Source organism: Myodes glareolus, chromosome 22 (genome assembly GCF_982192425.1).
Source record: "Myodes glareolus chromosome 22, mMyoGla1.1, whole genome shotgun sequence".
NCBI classification, from domain to species: domain Eukaryota; kingdom Metazoa; phylum Chordata; class Mammalia; order Rodentia; family Cricetidae; genus Myodes; species Myodes glareolus.
The window spans coordinates 39,829,600-39,850,190 of NC_142047.1; the positions used below are offsets into that span (position 1 = coordinate 39,829,600).

General features: G+C 49.4%; 1 protein-coding gene across 1 annotated transcript in view; it reads right to left on the bottom strand.

Annotated features, from left to right (window-relative positions):
- Positions 1 to 3,525: 3,525 nt before the first annotated feature.
- Positions 3,526 to 20,591, bottom strand: part of Zfhx3 (zinc finger homeobox 3) — a 243,177-nt gene continuing 226,111 nt past the window's right edge. Inside the window, 4 exon segments of the mRNA XM_048437325.3 lie at positions 3,526 to 9,584; positions 13,421 to 16,718; positions 16,720 to 18,887; positions 20,103 to 20,205. Coding sequence (XP_048293282.3) covers positions 7,894 to 9,584; positions 13,421 to 16,718; positions 16,720 to 18,887; positions 20,103 to 20,205 — 7,260 coding nt within the window. The 3' untranslated portion in view covers positions 3,526 to 7,893.

Below are 20,591 nucleotides of genomic sequence, written 5' to 3' on the forward strand. Positions count from 1 at the left end.
GCTCCCAAAGCCTGCATCAATGAGAGGCAAAGACTAGCCTAGGAACTCAACTCAAACCTTTCCTCCATGCCCTCTTTTCAATGCATCGCCCATGTGTATGTTGGGGCTTGCTAGAATCATAGCGCTTTCTCCCTATGTCTAGAGGAAATGAGATCCTGAATACCCCTTTCTGTAACCCCCCTTTCAACTTTGTTTCACCGGTAACCTACTTATTCTCGAAGCCTCATTTCCGGTTCTAGAGCTCTGGACTTGGATATCAGACCCACTTCTAAATAGGCAACAGGCAAGTGACATACTCATTTTCCTCTATTCTTTAATCCTTTACTAGGCCGTCCAACCCATCAAGGCATCACGAAGCAAATATACCCCTAATCCGGCACACCAAAGCCATCCTTTCTTCATGACCAAATTCATCCCTAGAGGTTGCTGAGTAAAACAGTGAAGCCTAAAAGCTGCTGTTGAACTCATGAACAGAAACCTGCTAGACACTCTGGACCCCATCTAATATAGGTACAGGCAGGCAAGAAATCAGAACTACACATCGGAGCAGGCTTGATGGGACCTACTTGCCATTCCTGGACCCTCTGGGAAGAAAAGCAAGAAAACCGCAGTCCCACGTGGACCACAGAAAGAAATGGAGGGTTGATAGTATCAATAGTTGAAGCAAATTCATGTTGAGCATCTAGAATGTACCAGGCAGTATTGTCACAACAGCTCTGTGAATTGGGCACTTTTATCCCCATTTTACAGTAAGGATAAGCAACTCAACTTATTATAAGGTCAATTTGGTGGAGCCAGAATTTGACCCAAAAACCTGACATGAACTCACTCCCCTCCCTTATCCAGTGTTTCGGGAATTACGCAATAGCAAAGAGGCACACCAACGGTTAAGCACACAGTTAACTGTCCCTCACTCCTTACCTAGCCCTAGGATTCTTGGGATAAACGTCACCCACTTACAGGTCATTTGAGGAATAAGCAAAGAAGTATGTAATCTGAGGATGGTTATGTAGTTTGGTATAGAGTACTTGCCCGTTAATGTTCGGGACCCTGAGTTTAATCCCTAAATACAAGAAAACAAAAGTTGTAATCTTACAGTGTTTCTCAGTGCCATACAAATAAGAAGGCAAGGGTGTGTGTGTGTGTGTGTGTGTGTGTGTGTGTGTGTGTGAAGGATAAAAGGAGAGTGGTTGACCGAGAGACAAGAGTCTGGGAAGAACAAGTGTTCTAAAGCAATGAGCTCAAGAGAGCTGGAAAATGGCCACCAAGGCAGGGCTCTCACTTGCTGCTTTTCTTAGTTCCTTCTCAGGCCGAAGGATCTTGACCCATGAGAAACATGATTCATCTGGAAGCTTTCATTCTCATATTAATATAAGGGTCAAGACTTGGGTTAAATAGCCATAGTCAGGCAGGGCTAGCTAACTCCTTGTTTACTTCTGTTGTCTGTAACTAGAAACAGAGGAAACCAACCTAACTGGCTAAAACATTTGCAAAATACGCTGCTTTAATCCCAGCATTTGGGAGGCAGAGGCAAGCAGATCTGTAAGTTCAAGGCTAGCCTGGTTTATATAGTGAGATCCAGGACAGCCAAGGTTATATAGTAAGATTCCCCCCTCCCATCTCAGAAATTCAACCAAACATGATGCTTGCTAGTTTAAAGAATTGAAAGAAAATACTTACACACAAATCCACACACTATATCTATCTTATCTATCTATCTATCTATCTATCTATCTATCTATCTATCTATCTATCTATCTATCTATCTATCTATCTACTTAGCCATCTCTACCTATCCGTCTATGTATGTATGTATATATGTATGTATGCATGTATGTGAGAAAGAAAAGACCCACCCTTAGCATGAAGTAGAGAACGACGAACTTGGCCTCTGCCTTGACTGCCTGGAGACCACTTTCTCTAGTTTAGTCTGGTCCTCCCAGCACCAATGTGGAGGCTGAGTGAGGACGTCTGTCTTGCTAGAATTAAGGCTGCAGAGCAGCGGGCAAAAACCTCTCATCCCTCAGTTTGACTCTTGTAACTTAAATTAAACTTGCTCAAAGTGAGAAAGTCGTTAGTCTACATGGGGGGGGGGAGTAGGTACCAGACTTTCTTTAAAGCAAATTAGAAATAGCTATCCAATGCACATTGCTCATTTTAAGATATTTCTCATGTTCTGTGGATGGGGAGGCTATTAGTTCCAAGGAAATTAATATCCACTTGAGATTGATCCTGAAGCCTTACTGCCTTTGGGGGTAGGGGAGCTAGAGAGAGAGAGAGAGAGAGAGAGAGAGAGAGAGAGAGAGAGAGACAGAGACAGAGACAGAGACAGAGACAGAACATGCATGTGCTTCTGGTCTTTAACCCAATTTTCCCAGGTAAAATTTTACCTGTTAAAGAATTTGGAGCCTATGCAAAACAGATTCCATTGAAAACAATGTGATCTCCCAGCTGTAGTACGGAAGGCAGAGACGGCTTTGGCTAACAGCTGTGCAGCCGCTAACAGCTGTGCAGCCGTAGGCTTTGTCAGCAACATCAGAAAGAAAAGTCTCATGCTTGGGGGAATAGCTGGGCTTCATTAGGGACAGGGACAGTACTTGTTTGGCACAGAACTTCGAGCACCGGCCATAGAGGCAGCTTTCTTCTGAGTCCAAGCAATGCTTGTGACACCTGCAGACTGAGATTTTAAGTTAATAGGATCACTGCTGCCCCTTGAAGGCTGCTACACCAGCCAAAGGGGTTGGGGAAGACTTGCTTGGCGGTAGATGTCTGGGCCAACAGAAGGGGGTTCCTTAGTTTAGCACCTTAGAAGACAAGGTTCCTGTTGGCCAGCGGCTGATAATGAAGTCCTTGCAAGGACATAAGTAGCAGGTGGTGGCACCCAAGCCCAACTGCTAGAGTTCTCTAAATTATTTATTAGCTGTGCCTAATAAATTAGAGGTGAATTAAAGCTCTTTGGGCCCAATCGTGGATGTGTTCCTCACTGATGAACGTTAAGTGTCATGCTGCAGAATGAACGCTTCCATCAGGAACCTCTGCCATGTCTTAGTCGCTCGCATGGAGGAATCATCGAGGCCACAGCTGCCTCGGATCCTCTTAGCAAAGAAACTGCCAGTCACTTAATTCAGCTTACCACCTCCTTCCTTCTGCCATGGCCACTAGGTCCAATTCCCACTTCAGACAAGTTAAACCTACCTCTCTCCTGACCATTAGCAAAACTCCGTTGCTTGAGGTTGTACTAGGCACCTTAAATTTTCATAGGAACGCTTGCATTAAAAAAGTTAGCCAACTACCGGGGCTCTCTGGATCAGGGACTCTCTAAGGCTTACTCTGGCCCAGACACACACCAGTACAAAGACGCCGAAGAGTAATTGTGGTTTGTGTACCTTCTCATGCACCTTGGGGTAAGTGCACTTGGCACACGCAGCCTTAAGCCATTGATAAAAATTTACACTTCCCCAGCTGTGGGCATCTTCTCCGTGTATGCTCCCGTCCATGCACACAAATCTGGTAACAGACAAGAACTTTTGCTCATATTTTTTAATGTATCACAATGAGCAGGAAACATACTTGATGAAATATTTTCAAAGGAGTATATTCAATTACCATCTACAATCAACTCAACTATGACAACAAAGTTTTTGTGACAAATTTCTTTTTCGGTTTGAGAGTTCCTTGTGGTTCTGTTAGTCTCCATGTATTTTGGTACAGTTCGAGATCAGCATTGTTACAGTAACAAAAAGCTAACAAGACTACATTATAGAAAAACACCAAGAACATCATTTTTGGTTTCACTTGCTCTATTTTTTTTGTTTTTGTTGTTTTTGTTTGTTTTTTTTGTGTTTTTTTTTGTTGTTGGTCTTTTTTTTTTTTTTTTGTACATTGCAAAGGCTGTTCATATACCTCTTTACCTCAGGGTCACGTTCATTTATGCTTTCTTTCCTCCCCAAACTTGCCCCCTCCCCCCTGAAGAAAGTAAACAAAACAAACTAGTCAAAGCTTTGTTTCACAGTGGGCAGTATCTCAGCGCCAACAAACAACCAACTCAATTTTATGCTTCTATTTAAAATGTTTTAATTTAATTTATTATCTAAAAAAAATATATGTCCATGAACATCAAGTGCACTGGCTTGGGTCACTGCCACTCTCCTGCAACTTCCTGCCATGCCTGATAACTCAGGTTTCATCATGTGCCGCCTTTTTTATTTTATTTTTCAATTGTGTAAAACTTTGGCCACATTCATCTTTTTAAATAGCTTTTAACTAAAAAACCAAACTAAGAAAAACCCAACTTCCTAGATGCAGTGTGTGTGTGTGTGTGTGTGTGTGTGTGTGTGTGTGTGTGTGTGTTTCCTTTCTTAAACTTATGGGAGGGATAGAGGAAGGATGGATGAAATAACTTCTGATTCTGACAGGTATCCGGGTGCCTCATGCCAAATAGTGTCTAGCACCAAGTCACACCATGAAGGAACTGGGCGGTGGGAGTGGGGAGATATTCACGCCAACAACTAAAACAAACCAAAACCCAAAAACCGAAGTGCCAATAGAAGTTAGGAACTAATTTTAAAAGTGAGTTGAGATAGTCTCCTCAGCTACCTGCTCCAGCAGCAGACAGGAGCAGACTCCCCGAGGGAGAGCATCTAAACGGCTGAGCACTGTAGGAAATGCATGCTTTGTCATGCTACAGGATCACAGCCACTGTGGCCGCTAGTCCACAGCTCCGTGACCAGCTCTTGTTTGCCTTCTGATTTTCACCATCAATGACTGCTTTGCTACTTCTGGCTTAGTGCTGAGGATTTCTTCTTTGATGAACATACGTGTGGGTGGCACAGCCATAGAGGAAAGCGGTCAGTATGCAGCCGCTCCAGGTGGAAACCCTCACAGATCTCCTTTGAGGGGCACTGGTGGGCAGTAGCCATTCTACCCAACCACCTTATTGTTGCCAAACACACCCACGGGTCAAGGCATGGCACAGTGAAACACTGACAGTCACTCTGCCTCACAGAGGGAGGATGGTAGTAGCTCAAAATAGAACAAACAAAACCATTGAGGAAGGGCTGGCAGAGTTACAAAAAAACCTTGAGGTTGGGGTGGGGAGGATAGAAATTGCACTATTACCAAGCAATATCGTTTTAAAAAACAGTTTTCGAGAAGACCTAGCAGAATGGCAGGTAAAGCTAGTGTTAAATTGTTAATTCATATCACACAGAGAACCAAAACAAACATTTTTCTATAGATACAGACACAGTAACATACAACAGTTAAATGGCAAAAAATATATATATATATTTCATAGAGTTACAAACAAGATAAAATAATGGAAAACAAAAAACTGTACAACTTTAAAATTTAAAAGTGTTCATCTCAAAACACAGGGAGAAATACAAGAATTCTTGTTAAAAGGAAATAGCTATTTAAAACAGTAAGTGTTTTGCGTATTTGTTTTTGACACCTTATGCTACAACTGGATACTGATAAAAGAGTTACGATGGTTTTCTTTTAGTATTTCTACTTTTAAAAAATTAAAAAGGAATTTGCACTGTGCATCAGCCTAGTTAGAAATATGTACAACAGTTCAGGATCTACTCTTTCTTTAACTAAAAACAAATTCATAAAAATAGTCCCGGCTAAGAAAGAAAGAAAAGAAAGAAAAAAGAAAAATGAAAAGATTTCAGATCTTGGAATGCTCCAGTCTTTTGCAAAGTCAATGAGTGGCTTCAGCACTGGGGAAGAAGCCCAGAAGGTGGCCAACGGAACCTGGATTCACAGTCTTCAAAGTTCCCTTTGAAACATAAGGAAGAGAGTGAGGGAGGAGTTCGCACTTTGGGGGTGAGAGAGATTATGTCTGTTGGTGTTTGGCTATGAAACTGAAACAGCAAAGCATCTATTTGTCTTCAAAACTTATGTTTTAGCAGCACAAAGTTCTCCTTTCAAAGCTCAGACCGTTTTAAGATGAAAATGGGTGTGTGTTGCGTTGCGTTGTGTTACAGGGAAATGGATAGTAACAGAAACACGAGTGCCTGATGCACATGGTTCCTTTTTTGCTCACTGTCACTGCTCTGTTCTTTGTTGGCTGCACTCCGGATCACTCGCCGCTCAGACTGCCTAATACAAGGACAAAACTTTGAAGTAAAAAAAAAAAAAAAAATGTGTCTTTTGGTATCTGGAATTGTCATTAACAGCCGCTTCTCTGCTTGCAGAAGAAGCGCACAATGACCTGGGAACTCTTTTGTGTTACTCTTTCTTTTATTACACTAAGTCTGTTTGTTTAAATCAGAAACAAATTCTCAAGTAACAAGAACCCTTTCCCCTTTTCTGCATCAGCAGCGAAAGGGTGTGTCTTTGGATTGTTTTTTTTTTTTAAAGCATGAAATTTCTTTTTCTGAGAGAGGAAAGAAAAGACACAAACACAAAAACCAAAACCAAATCTCTAGCCAAAAACTTCTTAGAAAGAAAAGCACACAGCCCCAATTACACAAACTGAAACGAATGTTTTAGTTCAAGAAAAGAATATTTGAAGTGTCCACAGATCAAGGAGAGAGAGAGAGAGAGAGAGAGAGAGAGAGAGAGAGAGAGAGAGAGAGAGAGAGAGAGAGAGAGAGAAAGAAAGAGGAGGAGGAGGGGCACAAAGAAAAAGCAAAGGAAGGATAAATAAAAAAAGATAAATGCTCAGGGCTATCAGACACAGGTAACTAGAATTAACTGCCTTTCCAAAGTCTCAGCTCCTCAACCAAAAATAATCTGTGAGGACCCTGGTGACCCCTGGAATCCTCCGAAATGCTTTCTCTAGGTTTATAAAATAATTCTGCAACCACCCTCCGAGACACAAAGGCAGCCACTTTAAGAGGGAGATGAGAGGGTGGGGGTTTGGGGAAGGAGGAGAAGCTTAGGTGAAGCAACAGATTGCAATCTATCCGCTAGGGATGAACAAGACATCAAATGAGGAGCTGTCGCTGGACCACACAAAAGCTAAACGCACGAAGGGTTTAAGTCTACCATACTGCTTCAGCTCATTTCCAATGCAGCAATCTACTCAACACCAAAAATGGTCATACCTACCATAAATACAGAAAGTCAGTTTTTAAAACTCATTTTTTTAAGCTACAAGTCCTCAACACTCTTTGTGTGTGGGTTTTTTTTTTCTGAAGGTGGGAGTGCTTAGCTTTTCCCCTTGAAATTGGCTTCAGCAGAAAAGCTATTCTTTAAAATCCCCAGAAAGCTAAAGCAGTTCACATTGTTTTTCTTGAATACTTTCTGCCCATTTTTAAATTAACAAAACAAAACAAAAAAAATCTTTTCTGGAACAAAAGAAAAAAAAACATAAAACAATGATTCTGAAAACAGAACAAAGTGTGAGCAATTGACCTGAGAATAAAAAGACATTACATTTCTTTTTCTTTTTTTTTTTTTCTTTTAGCAAGCCATTGGTATCTGAGTGCTAAGCTAGCAAGACATTTAAAACTGTAACAAGGCGGAGTGCTTTCCCATACAGCGCGTGCCGGCCTCCTCTGTGCTATCAAGGTGGGGCAGTTCTCAAAAGGGGCAAATATACAAGGGGTTTAAGCTCCAACGACAATAGGCAGGCCCTGCGGACTTCAGTTTCCCAGACCAATAGTACCTTTAAAAGGACACAATGTAACAGGGGTAGGATTTGTGTTTTCTTTTTTTTAATATTAAAAGAAAAAAAAGAGACAAGGATGTAAAATCACCGGCATAGATAGGTATATGGGAAAACAACCCACGCTTTTTCTTTTTTTTTTTCCTTTTTTTTTGTTTTTTGTTTTTTTGTTTTTTTGGTTAGAAGCTTTGGAATTGCAGTTAGTCTATTTTTGAAATTGGTTTGTTATTAATTTTTTTTATTTAAATTCATTTGTAATTGTTCATCTTCAAAGCTTACAATCTGAAGGTGTCCGTTCCTACACTGGTCAGACCACTGTCCTTGGGGCAGCTGGGGTCTTTGGGACCCTCCACCGGGCTCGCCGGTCCGTCGGACTTTTGGCTGAGATCCGTGTCAGACTCCTCCGAATAGTCGTCTGTTGGCATCGAGGGCTGAACCCCTGAGGTGCTGCATGAACTTGAGGTAACCGTTGAAGATGAGGAGAGAGGAGGAAAAGAAGGGGGCTTTGCGGCCGAAGCCCGGGAGCCCACTGGCGGCCAAGACTTCCTGGAGGCGTGGGGGGAAGCGGACAAGGACGGGGCGGCCGACGGGGGAGGGGGGCTGTCGTTTGAGTGAGCGGCAGACTGCGAGGTAGATGCGGTGCTAGGATCGGGGAAGCAGGCAGAGTGAGGTAATAAACTAGGGTGCTCTTTGGCGTTTCTTGCTGCTCTCGTGATTGTTCTGTGTTTGTGCAAGGCCGACTCGAGATGCTGACTCAGCGCTTCCTCCCCGCAGAGCGCGCTCTCGCACGCCAGGCAGTGGTATGAGCCGCCGCCGCCACCGCCACCGCCACCACTGCCGGTGGGGACATGAAGCACCATCTCTTGCAGGTTCACCACAGACTGGCCGAAGAAGCAGAGGGACTTCAGGTGGCTCCTAGCCGCCTCCTCATCGCCGAAGCCCGCCTGGCACTTGCGGCAGACCAACTTGTACTGCACCTTTGGAACAATGAAGGGGTCACAGAGGGAGTCCGCACTTTTGCTTTCTGCTTCTGGCTCTTCGGGGGGTTTCGGTAGGAGGGGGGACACCTCATGGGAGACGTTTTTCTGCTCTTCTGGTTTGGGGGATTCTTTGGCAGGGTCTTTGTCTGGGGAAGCAGCCCCCTGGGGGACTGGGGTTTGGCTTGCTTTGGGCTGCTGCTGCTGCTGCTGTTGCTGCTGCTGCACTTTTTGTTGTTGTTGTTGCTGCTGCTGCTGCTGCTGCTGCTGTAGTTGTCGCTGCTGCTGCTGTTGCTGCTGCTGAATTGCCTCCTGCAGACTCTGCTGGTATTGCTGGTACTGCTGCAGTAGTGAGCCTGGAGACAACCCCATAAGGGCCTGCGACAGGGCAGGGCTGTAGGGGAACAGGCCTTCCATGCCATACATAGGTTGCAGGTACCCGCTCTGCAGGGCGCCAGGGATCTGGGGGGTATAATAAGGAGAAAAGCCTGGTACGAAGTAAGGAAGGAACTGGCTCGTGAGCAATGCTGTGGGGTCTGAAGTCAAGGCCGCCTGCAGGGCCTGCAGCTGCGCAGGGTCCACCGCATACTCCATGGCGGGCAGTGGGGCTGAGATGGTAGCTGTAGCCGCTGTAGGGGCCTCTCCTTTCTCCTTCTTGAGGGCAGGCAGGGGTTCCCCCTTCCCTTTGTGTGCCTTTTCCTTCTCTTTTCCTTTCTCACCGTCTTTGTCCTTGCGTTGCTGTTGCAGGGGAAGCTGTGGCGTGGGTATCGGCTGGGCTGCTGGCGGCAGAGGAGGTTGCTGCACCTGTGGCTGCGGCTGCTGGGGTTGTGGGGGTTGCTGAGGGGCCATTGCCATGGTGGCTTGTGCTGGGGTCGGGGAGCTCAGCGAAGCTGAGGACGGTTTATTTGGTAATCCAGATGTGGGGAGGCCAGGGGAAGGAACTGTTGTGCTGGGCAGACCCATCAAGTTCGGTTTAGGAGACGTTAAAGCTAAAAGGAATGGAGACAGAAAGAAAAGTCACGGATCAGTCACTTTTGAGTGGTGAGTCACACATTCAAAGGTGCTGTACTTGTGCCTTTGGCACGGTCACCGATGTTCAAACCTGAAGGGTCCTCTCAAAGCCAGTGCTGCCAACAGGTGTACCCTGCCATGCTCAGGGTTAGTTGCCCAAGCATGTTAACCAAGACACAGACCTGGGTCAGCTTCTGGACTTTCCCACTCTCAATATCAACACTTACTAGCTTACCTTTTCCTTGCCATGTACTTCCAGATACCATTCAATTTGTCCAGTACAAATTAGCCTGGAGGCCCCCAAACTAGCTTCTAGCAACTGGGGACTCATGTAATCCAAAAGCCATCATCAAGGTGCCGCAGAGAAAAAAAGCCAAAGCAGGGCTCCAGCAGGGCCCCGGGGCCACACGAACAAACACCACACTTTCTGCACATGTCCTCATCCTGCGCCATGGCAGTTGAGTGGATGCCTTAGGAGGGCAGACAAAAGATGAATGAGAAACAATTCCTCAGGAAAAATTGTTCCAGCGCCTTGGTTCAGTATGTCTGTGGAGCAAGACATACCACTTGCTCTTGCCTCTGTGTAAACAGTACATAACAGGGCCAGCAGGGTTGCAGACACTCGGAGTGATACCCCCAGTTCCCAAGGGACGCCAGCCCATCCTACCTGGTGCTCAGTCTTTGCTTACTCGTGATCATGGAACGGTAACACTGGGGCCACCCAAAGTATGGTCCTTCCTATCTTTGATCTTGCTCAACCCCAATCTGTCACTACGTACAGAAACATTACCCACGCCAGGACCTAGGAGCCTAGGGGCTTCACAGCTGTCCCCTGCATGAAGACTGCGTCCCAGAGTGATGGGACAGAGTATGGCCGCGGATGGTGCGCCAACCATCAGAGGTGATGAGAGAGGGTGTGCCGGAAAAAGAGGGCAGAGTTCACTGGACAATGTATAATGTTGAGAAGAGGCAGGCGGTAGAGAACACAGACAACAGACCTTGGAACACCTCCACATTTACCACAGCTGAAAAACTAGACGGTGTATCACAGAACACATCACTGCTGCTCAGTATTGGAGCAGGACTGCCTTCTCCCAGAAAGCTGAGGCAGAAGTTGCAAAACACAACACTGTCTTCATGGGGGTGGGGGGGGGCACTCTGAAGCCCAGACTTGGACGAAGACTGTTCATTTCCAACCTGAATGATACAGTGTATCAAAACCTCCATATTACAGAAGTGAAGAACAAGGTTGCTTCTTGTTGCTTATCCCAAGGGAGCCAAAGCTTCCCTCAGTACAACCACTTAGGGCAACTCCGACTTCCTCAATGTACACTGGGGACAGGGACGGAAGCTAGGTGAGAAGATGCGACTGTCGACTGAGAAAAGTTCAAGGCTTGTTGGCTGAGCTGGTACAAGTGAGGCAGAATGGGGGTTATAAACGCTGAGCTTAGGGCATGGATTTCTGTGTGCCAGTAGGCAGTGGGCCTGTTCCAGGTTTGAGGTCTGGGACCAGAGCCAATAGGAATGTCTGTGGATTGGCCCACAGCCACGGCTTCCCGCTTTCAAGAGAAAGAAAGGTTCAGGTCAGAAGGCCTTATGCGTGTTCAACTGATGGACTACCAAGAGATCCACACTTTAAGGAGCACTCACTGAAGCCCCGCTGTTTATCAGACTCTGCACTGGCTGGACTCACACTCTACTGCCGTTGACGTCGGTTTTCTGATCTGTAAGATCAGAACTGGGCCAGGTACTTCATCCCCCTGAAACTCAGTCACTGTGGAGTCGGACTGACCTTGTGTGGATGGCAGCTGACACACATCAGACGTGTGACCTTTGGTACCCTAGGAGATTCCTTAGAACCTCAGCCTTCTATAGTAGAAGATGGGCAGGGGCTGCATGAATGGCCACACGGAAAGACCTTAGCATCAGGCCTGGCATGCGGTAACTGCTTGGCGAACCCAAGATCCTTCCCTCCCATGCCAGGTCCAGTGTTTGGCGAGCTGTAGTGGCTGAGGTGCTGGTAGCTGGGGGACATCTGGCTGCCCTGAGGAGGAACACAGCTTTGTTTCTCCAGTTCCCTCTACGTGGTCAGAACCTAGGCAGCAGGCACACCTGCTGACTGACTGGCTCATGCTGGGCGCTGTGGAAGAGCACTTAGCACTGGGAGCCCAGAGGCCTGGGTGGGTGGGAGTTCTGCCCCCTCCCCGGGGGAGGGGGCTTGCTGAATGGGCTTGTCCTCTCTGGGCCTCAGATTTCCCATTTGTAAGACAAGGGCACACATCAGACATTCTAAGGCTACCTTAAACCTTTTGTTATCATTTGTGCCTGTCGGGAGGTGTTTGTTTGCTATGGTGGGTACGTGAAGGCCAAAGGTCATCTTTTGGGAATGAGTTCCCGCCTTCTGCCCTGTCGAGGTGGGGTCTCTTTTATGTCTGCCCAGTTCTTTCCAGGTTAGGTAGCCCATATGCTTCTAGGTGAATCTCCTGTTTCCACTTCTCATCTGGACCTTGGGATTCCAGATGTGTGCCAATGCATCGAACTGTGTGTGTGTGTGTGTGTGTGTGTGTGTGTGTGTGTGCGCACACACACACACACACACACACACACACACACACATTCTTATGATCAAAATCATGCCATCAGGTTTGCACGGCAAGTGCTTTTACCCAATGAGCCATCTTGCTGGTCCCGATTCTCTTATTTCCATGCCATTATATCATTATATGCTGGGTCTTCCTGCCAGTGCCCTAGGCTGCAAGGATCATTCAAATGTCTGACCACTTGCTGCAGTTTGCTTCCTGGTTTAGTTGTTGCTGGCTTCAACGTCAGCCTGTGCGACTCTTTATGCAAATGCCTTTGTTTTAATGCTTTCTTTTCTCGTTCCCTTTGGTAAGAAACCGAGAGCAGGAATGCGCAGCTTATCCTCTGGTTAACTGAGCTAGGACAGCTCTAGGGAAGCTGACTGAAGCCTCGAGCTTCGGGAAGACAAGGCGGCCTTGTGGGGGTCTAGTGTGTGGGCTGGTTAGCATAGATCTTTGCAGAGGGGACCCGCTAGCCTGGGCCTAATCCTCGCCGGACGCTGGAGGAGAAGGTCCAGTTTCAGAGGGCTGCGAAGGCGGGCGAAGACAGATGAGGGGGAACAAGAAAGGAACGTCTGTTGAAAGAACCGCAAAAGTCCCCATCCTTAAGAGTCCATATAAGCAGCAAACGTGTGTGCTGCCAGGCGAGCGAGTGTGAGGGAACGGGAGAATGTGGGAGCGGCCGAGGAGCCCTGGAGCACCCAGTAGTCACCTGTCTGAGAGATTAATGCTGTTCTCAACAGAGGAGAATCAGTGGAGGAAGCACCCAGCACCAAGAGCGGCTTCCTGCCCTCGAAAGGCGTGTGGGACTACACGCATGAGGTCTCTCCAGGCAGCTGCTACCAGGGCCAATACAGTCTCAGCCAGGCAATTCCCTGGTCTCCTATTTATAACAATTACCTACGTGGGATCATACGACCGCAAGGTTGGAAATTCCCTGGAAATTAGCATGTTAGATGTTTCTTAGCAACGGACACCCCGAGAGTGATGTCAGAGGACATCCTCCCAAGTGGGCACTTCCACTGCAGCACAGGAGAGTCCAAAGAGTCCAAGTACCCACTGGCACTGGGGGGATACATGGCTGGATGGCAACTGCAACAGGACCTGCCACTGTGTTGCCTTCAGCGGACTAGAGAGGCAAGCCTTGCCCACCACCCAGAGTGTTGGTAACCTCATTACGAAACGGAGCGCCTGCCCCCCGGACTCTGAAAACAATCACCTGCAGCAGGACCCACCTGTGTTGGATGGAGTAAAGCCCGGCAAAGAGGGGCTGTTGAGGCCGGGGAGCAACACGGGAGGAATGCCCTGGAGCGCTGGATACGTGGTAGGAAGGTTAAGAGCCTGGAGAGGGGCGTTGTCAAACATCCCTTGCTGCTGAGCTGCCAGTCCAAGGACTTCATTCGCCTTTTTAATCCGGTCCAGCTCTTGCTGAGCCATCAACTGACGTACGGTGGCTGGGTCAAAGTATTCTTTCTCCTTGTCCAGCTGGCTCCCGATGGTGTCCTTAACTTTGGAGATGTGCTGTTGGGAAAAGATATGGTCGCGGACAGACAGCCTGGCGCTGTACTTGATGCCACACAAAGTGCACTCTGTTTTGGGTCCCTCGTAACTCGTTTGGTTGATACCGAAATGCTTGGCCATGCTTAACTTGGACTTCTTCTCTTTCGCCCGGGCATTCTGGAACCAGACCTGAACAACTCTCTTTGGCAGTCCAATGTCATTGCCCAGGACCTCGCACTCTAGCATGGTGGGTGTCCTGTAGTCATTGAAGCATGACTTGAGGACCTTCAGCTGCAGATTGGTCATCTGAGTGCGAAAACGTTTCTGCCCGGGTCGATCCCCGCCGTCGCCAGATTTACCTGCAGACCCGCTTGCCCCGGGGCTTGGGGAGCAGGGGTCTGCGAGGCTCGAGGTTTCGCTATAGTCCACGGTACCTTCATTGTCATACTCCTTGCTATAGAAGCTCGGGGCCGGGCTGACCAGGCCAGAGGACAGTCGGTCTTCGTACTCGGACATGGCCATCATGGCCGCCTTGGTCAAGCCCTCGCTGGGCGCAGAAGATTTGGCTTCGGTCGCTATGCCCGACGCGCTGTCGTTATCGGCGTTGCCCTCGTCCCCCGTCGTGGTGTCTGTGATCGCAGTATTGACAGAAGAGCAGTCGTCATTGTCCAGCTTCGTCTGGTCGAAGTTCAGATTGACCGAGGCCATGGAGGGGCTTTCAAAGTCTTCGATCCCTTCCACCTTGATGGAGGAAGGACTGAGAAGAGTCCTGGGGGACAGCTCCATGGTTTTGCTCACGGGCGAGAGGGGCACACCCTGACCATCGCTACTGCTCGGGGGGAGGTGGGAAAAGCTAGTTCCATCAAAAATATCTCCCTTCATCTGGAGTCCCCCGTCACAGTCTAACAGCATGGCGGACAGGGTCAGGTTGTAGCCAGCTCTCTTGGCTTCGTGCCAGTGCCGGGACCGGATATGGGCCTCGAGGGCAGTCTTGGCCTTGAAGAGTGCTCGGCAAAATGGGCATCTCCTGTGGGCCTGTGCTGGGCCCACAGCCCGGAACTGACCTTTCCGTTCCCGAGCTCGGGTGTTCTGAAACCACACCTGGACCACGCGCTTCTTCAAGCCCACCTCGTGCGCGATGTGATCCAGCATCTTTCGAGTGGGGTTGGAGTCCAGCAGGTACTTCTGGTAGAGAATCTCCAGCTGTTCCGGCGTAATGGTTGTCCTCAGACGCTTGTCTCTCTGAGGCTCCTCTCCGCCCGTCCCGCTGTCGTTCTCACCGGGGCTCGCGCTGGCTTTCTCCTCCAGCTTCCTCTTGAGAGTGTTCATCGTGGAGGTCGGCGTGGAAGGAGACGTGGCTGAGCTGGCGGGGATCTGAGGTATGGCCCCCGAGAGCAGCTGGCTGGCCAGGAGGGGGTTACTGGGGTCAAACAGCATGAAAGGCATATCCAGCGACCTGTCCAAAAACTGCGGGTGGATGAACTGGTTCTGGGCGCTCAGAAAGTGAAGCTGCTGATGCTCCTGCCAGTGCTCGAAGGATGGGAATGCCAGCTTGCACTGGTCACACTGGTAGGGGATGAGCTGAGGAGGTAGGTTTGCCAGCTGCTGAGGAGTTGATGTGTGGAGGGGCTTGAGGGGCAGATGGGAGAGCTGAGAGGGGCTGGGGCTGGACTGGGGGAGGGGGCACTGCGGAGGGGGTGCTTGTGGAGGCGGCTGCGGTAAGGAGGGGGCAGCCAGCTGTGGGAGCTTGGGCTGAGGTGCGTTAGTCTTTTGCTCCGGCTGCTCTTGCTGCTGCACCTCTGGCTTTGGCTGTCCTTGCTTCTCTTGGGTTTGGTTTGGCTGTGCGCTGGGAGGGTCGGCCTGCTTTGGCTTCTCGTCGCTGGCCTCTGCTTTCGGATTGAAGGTGGTCAGGTCATCCGTCTCCGCGGTGAGCTGCAAGAACGCAGAGGGAGCTGTGCCCGCCGATGGTGCTGGGGTGCTGTACGCCTGGGAGGGCATAGGGGTGCTGCAAGAGGAGCTGGTAGGGGTGAGGATCTCCATGGCGTCCATGGAGTCCTCATTTTGGCTGTCATCCTGCCCCTCTTCATCCTCATCCTTGTAACACAGCTTCTTTTGGTGCTTGATGAGATCGAAGATGCGCTGAAACACGAGGCTACACTTTTTGCACTGGTAATTCAGGTTGCTCGTTCGAATGTATCGATCGTTCGTAAGCTCGCGCCGCTCCCCATCTTTGCCCTCTCCCTGGTTCTCGTAATTCTTCCTGGCTTTCTGCCGGGCGTTCTGAAACCACACCACTATGACACGGGTGGGGAGGTTCAACAAATTCGAGAGCTGCTCAAACTCATCGTCCTTCGGGTAAGCGTTGGCATCAAAGAAGTCCTGAAGGACTCTGAGCTGGTAGTCGGTAAACCTGGTTCGCGACGACCGCTTGCTTCCCCAGTACTCCTGCTTCTGGGGTTCCGGCGACGGGGGCCGGGAGTCGATCTTGAGTTCCTCCAGACTGGTGATGGGTGGGTTGCTGAAGTTATACGGGGAGTCCTTGTTGCGCTGCCGCTCCTTAAACAGAGTGTTTCTGAACCAGTGCTTGATCACTTTCTGGGGCAAGCCGGACTTGTCCGCCATCTCTTTTATCTGCTCCTCACTGGGGGAGTTGTTAATATCGAAATACTGCCTCAGCACTCGGAGCTGGTCGTCGGTGATCCTGGTGCGCGGCCTCTTGCTCTGCTGCGGGAGCAGGGTTGGATTGAGTTGATGCTGGTACAGCTGGGCCAGATCGGCGGGCAAAGGCTCCACAGGGCCAAGCTGAGGGGGCAGCTGAGCTGGCAGAGTCTGCAGCGGCACCGTCTGCATCATCAGCGGGGAGAAGATGGGCAGCTCCATCGGCATGGAGAGCTGGGTAAGAGGCACAGAGGGCTGGGCCGGGGCGATGGTGGGTGAGGTGATGGGTGGAGCAGATGCCGGGATGGCTGGCGTAGAAGCTGGCTGGGGGGGCGCCACAGGAAGCGGGGGCGGAGGAGGGGGCGGGGGAGGGGGGCGGCGGCTCTGGGGTCTGCGGCCTCAGCGGGTACAGTTTGTCATAGTGCTCTCGGTATTGCTTGGCAAACCTCTCCAGCTGTTTGAAGGGAAAATAGTTCTGATGCACGTGTTCCTGATGGCTCTTTAGAATCAAGATGTTGGAAAAGAGCTTGCCGCAGGAGTCACACTCAAGCTTCTCCGGGTTCTCGCCCTGCTCCGTCTTTCCATTCTTCTTCTGTACCTTCTGCTTGTTCTCATTGTACTGAATGACCAGCTCAAAGCCAAAGTTCTCCAGCAAGGCCTTAGTAGCATTCCCTCTGGCATCCGAAGCGATGCGCGGAGGAAGCATAGACGCCTCAGAACCACCCCCTGGTGCCAACTCTTTCTTCTCTTTGGCCTTCAGGGCATCTGGCAGTGATTCCTTTGGTCCCGTGTTACCCTCCACCCCCTCCGGCCCCTCCCTCTCTCGCTGGCTTTCTTTTTCCTTTTCTTTGATGGCCAGTTTGGGTTTCTTTTCGGGGTGCTGGCTTGGCTGGAGGAGGGCTGAATGACTCTGGGAAAGAGAGACTTGATTCTGCTGTTGCTGCTGCTGCTGCTGCTGCTGCAGAATCTGTTGGTGGCTCTGCTGTGGGATCTGGACCTGAGCCTTCAGATCTTCCAACAGGCCCGGGCCTGACCCTGTCAGTGTCAGAGCCCCGCTGGTCACAGGCAAGCTCACGTCCGGATTGAGCTGGAACTCTGCGCTTGGGATATAGAAAGGGAAGAGCAGATGCTGCTGCTGCTGCAGCTGGAGCAATGTCTCCGTGGTCATGGGAAAGTGAGGAAGCAGAGTGGGGTTAAACAGCTGAGACTGAATCAGGGCAGCCTGCTGCTGCAACTCCTGCTGCAAGTGAGCCTGCACTTGAGCCTGGGCCTGGGCCAGTGTCTGTGCTTGCTGCTGTTGCTGCTGCTGCTGTTGCTGCTGCTGCTGCCTAGAAGCAATCATATCCGCTAACTTCTTCCGGTTGGCCTCCTTGGGCTCCGCAGGGGAAGTGATGTTGGCACTGATGGGATTCCCCAGAGGCGGCAGCCCCACACTCTCAGTGGGCACCTGGCTCAGCAGGTTGGAGCTTGGCGTCATGCCAGCACTGCTTGGATTGGCTGTGGTAAAGGTGTTAGCACTGCTGGTGCCCACAGGACTTGGCGTGGAGGAGCTAAGGGGCACGCCGCCACTGGTCCCAGTCCCGTTGCTGCTGCTGCTGCTGCTGCTGCTGCCACTCGCCGCTTCCAGCTTGGCTGCTCGGGCCTTGGTTTGGTGCAGCACAGACCTCATGTGGATCTCCAGCGTGGAACTCTGGCTATACGCCACATTGCAAGTGTTACACTTAAACGGTTTGTTGTCCGGGCTGCTGGTGGGCTCTGGCTGGCCAGTTGCCGATTCTTGTAGGGCCCTCTTTAGCTTATGCAGGTGGGAGACGGAATTGTAGTGCACCAGCAGGATATTCTTCTGAGTGAAAGACTCCTTACAGACAGTACACTTGTAAGGGCGGGAAGGGTCTAGGAACTTCTCCATGGTAAAGTTGGGGCCTTTTCGGAAAGGTAAAGCTCTCTTTGGCTCTGAACCTGAGTCTTCCTGCACTGACCCGGAATCGCTGCCCGTTGGACTCTGCTTACCCTCCAGGTCGCTCTCTTCCTCCTTGTCTTCTTCAACAATAATGGTGTGGTCTTCAGCCAGGGTGGGGTCTCCCATTGCCAAGAGGTCCCCGTTGGCTAGAAGCCCGCCATACAGCTGCTGGATGTCAGCCTCACTCAGCTCCAGGTGACTTGTCTCGAGGTGTTTCTTCAGGGCCTGGAAAGTCCGGAAACTGCGCTGGCAAAGGCAGCACATGGTGGCAGCCCTGATCACGTGGTACTGAGAGTGGAGCTGCAGCTTCTCGATGGTCTTGAAAGCCAGGCTGCACTGGTTGCAGCGGTACTTGTACACGTGGCGATCCGATACAGGCAGCTGGGGCCTCTTGGCGTGCACCTCGTTGAAGTGGGTCTGGAGGGCGGCGGAGGTCTTGAAGACCTGGTTGCACCCCTTCTTCCAGCAGAGGAAGCCCGTGTCTTCTCTCGCACCACCGGCGTCGGTAGAGGAGGGTTTCAGATCTCCACTGTGTTCTGTGCTTGCAGACGGCAGGATGGTCTTTCCCAGATCCTCTGAGGTTTCTGAAGGAAAATAAAAAACAGACATGTCAAGCCCCAAAAGAAAGAAGGCTTTGTTCCCAGGGTGGCACTCAGGGCCATTCATCTAGCCAGGCTTTATGAATACAGGAAACACCTGACCAGGTGCCAGCATCTCTCCACAGGGCCAGATTCTAGAGTGCGCTCATAAACAAGGCACATGCACGAGCAGAGATGAACAGGATATGAATAGGTTGAGTTCATACCATGCCTGAGTCATATCACGGACCTTCTAAATAGTATTTAATTGACTCAGAAGCCTCAGTTTCCCAAAAGGCAGTTTGAAGGTTACTGTGATCTTAACGGCACCCTTTATGGTCACTGGTTGTTGTTAAAAAAATTTAGCACATTAGATCTGCTGTCACCTACACTAGTGCTGTCCTAAGTTGTGAGGAAGCTAACACATTTTAGGGTCTCTTAAGGGCATTGAGTTTCATGTTTAACGTGACTCTTCTTTTTTTTCTTTGCATCGCTGTTTCTTGAACCCAGCTCCTTGCTACTGCGAGCAGGTAAGTATTAACGTGACTTTAGAATGGCAGCTCTATTCGGTAAGCAGTAAGGATTCCCAATGACTAAAACACATTACATCTTTCCCCCCTTAAACAATGAGATCATCATATCCATAAGCGCTCTGGCTCTTCCCAGCTCATCTGTCCACTTTTAACAGGGACACATCACAAGAACGAAGGCCAGGCCCCTGCAATGTCGGCCTTAGATGTCCTTGAGAGTGTGTTCAAGACTTTGGAGAGCTTCGTGGAGACCTAAGAACCACTCTGTGGCCATGACAACTGCAGGAGACACGTCGTGGCTACGGTCCTTCCAAATGCTGTTTACAAAAAGGCAATTCCAGAAGACTGCAAGAATGCTACGCAAAGGTAGCAAGAAAGACAACAAAGGGATTTTAAGATCTTTGAAGGTCTCTAGAGACTTGGTCCTTAACTGAGCACTTCGAGGGGGACATACGTCCCACATCAGTATCCCACCAGATCTCAGGCAGTCCTTCATCCTTAAACCATGTGAACAAATTGTCTACAGGACACATGCTAACACCTAAAGTGTACAGTTTTTGGTGATGGAGCCCCTCAGTCCCGCTCACCCAGAATCTATTATAAACAATCCCTACTCCCTTGCCCCATAAAAAATTTGGCCCCAGAATTCATCTTGCTTCAGCCTGCAGGAGTAAAGATGAACGACGCTAACCAGGTGGCTTTCCCGCCTCTTCCAAAGTGGAATTCCCGTCTCGGTCTGGAACAGCTGCAGGGAGGAACATGCTGCTGGGCATCACCATCTCGGGAGTGGTCACCTGAGGAGGGAGAAGCAGAGAAACAAGAGGAGTCAGATCGCAGAGGGAATGGACACAAAATACGAAAGGTTTAAAAATTATTTAATAAGCAAAATTAGCCTTCACCAGTGTTAAGCTGGAGGTGTCACTTTTCATAGCTCAGTGAAGATTCATGTTTATTAGACAGAGTTCCCATCAGTCAAAAGTGTTTCTACGGTTACATTCTGGACATAATTAGCAGTGCACACTTGAAGAATAATCTTATTATTAATATTTTTCTTTTATGCAGAATTTTGACTTTGATCACTGACAATGTTTTGTCATGGGCTGTGAAACTTCTTGTGCAACCAATTAGGTAGATAAGTTGAAAGGCCCACCTTAAGCTGCTGAAAACATAATAAGGGCCC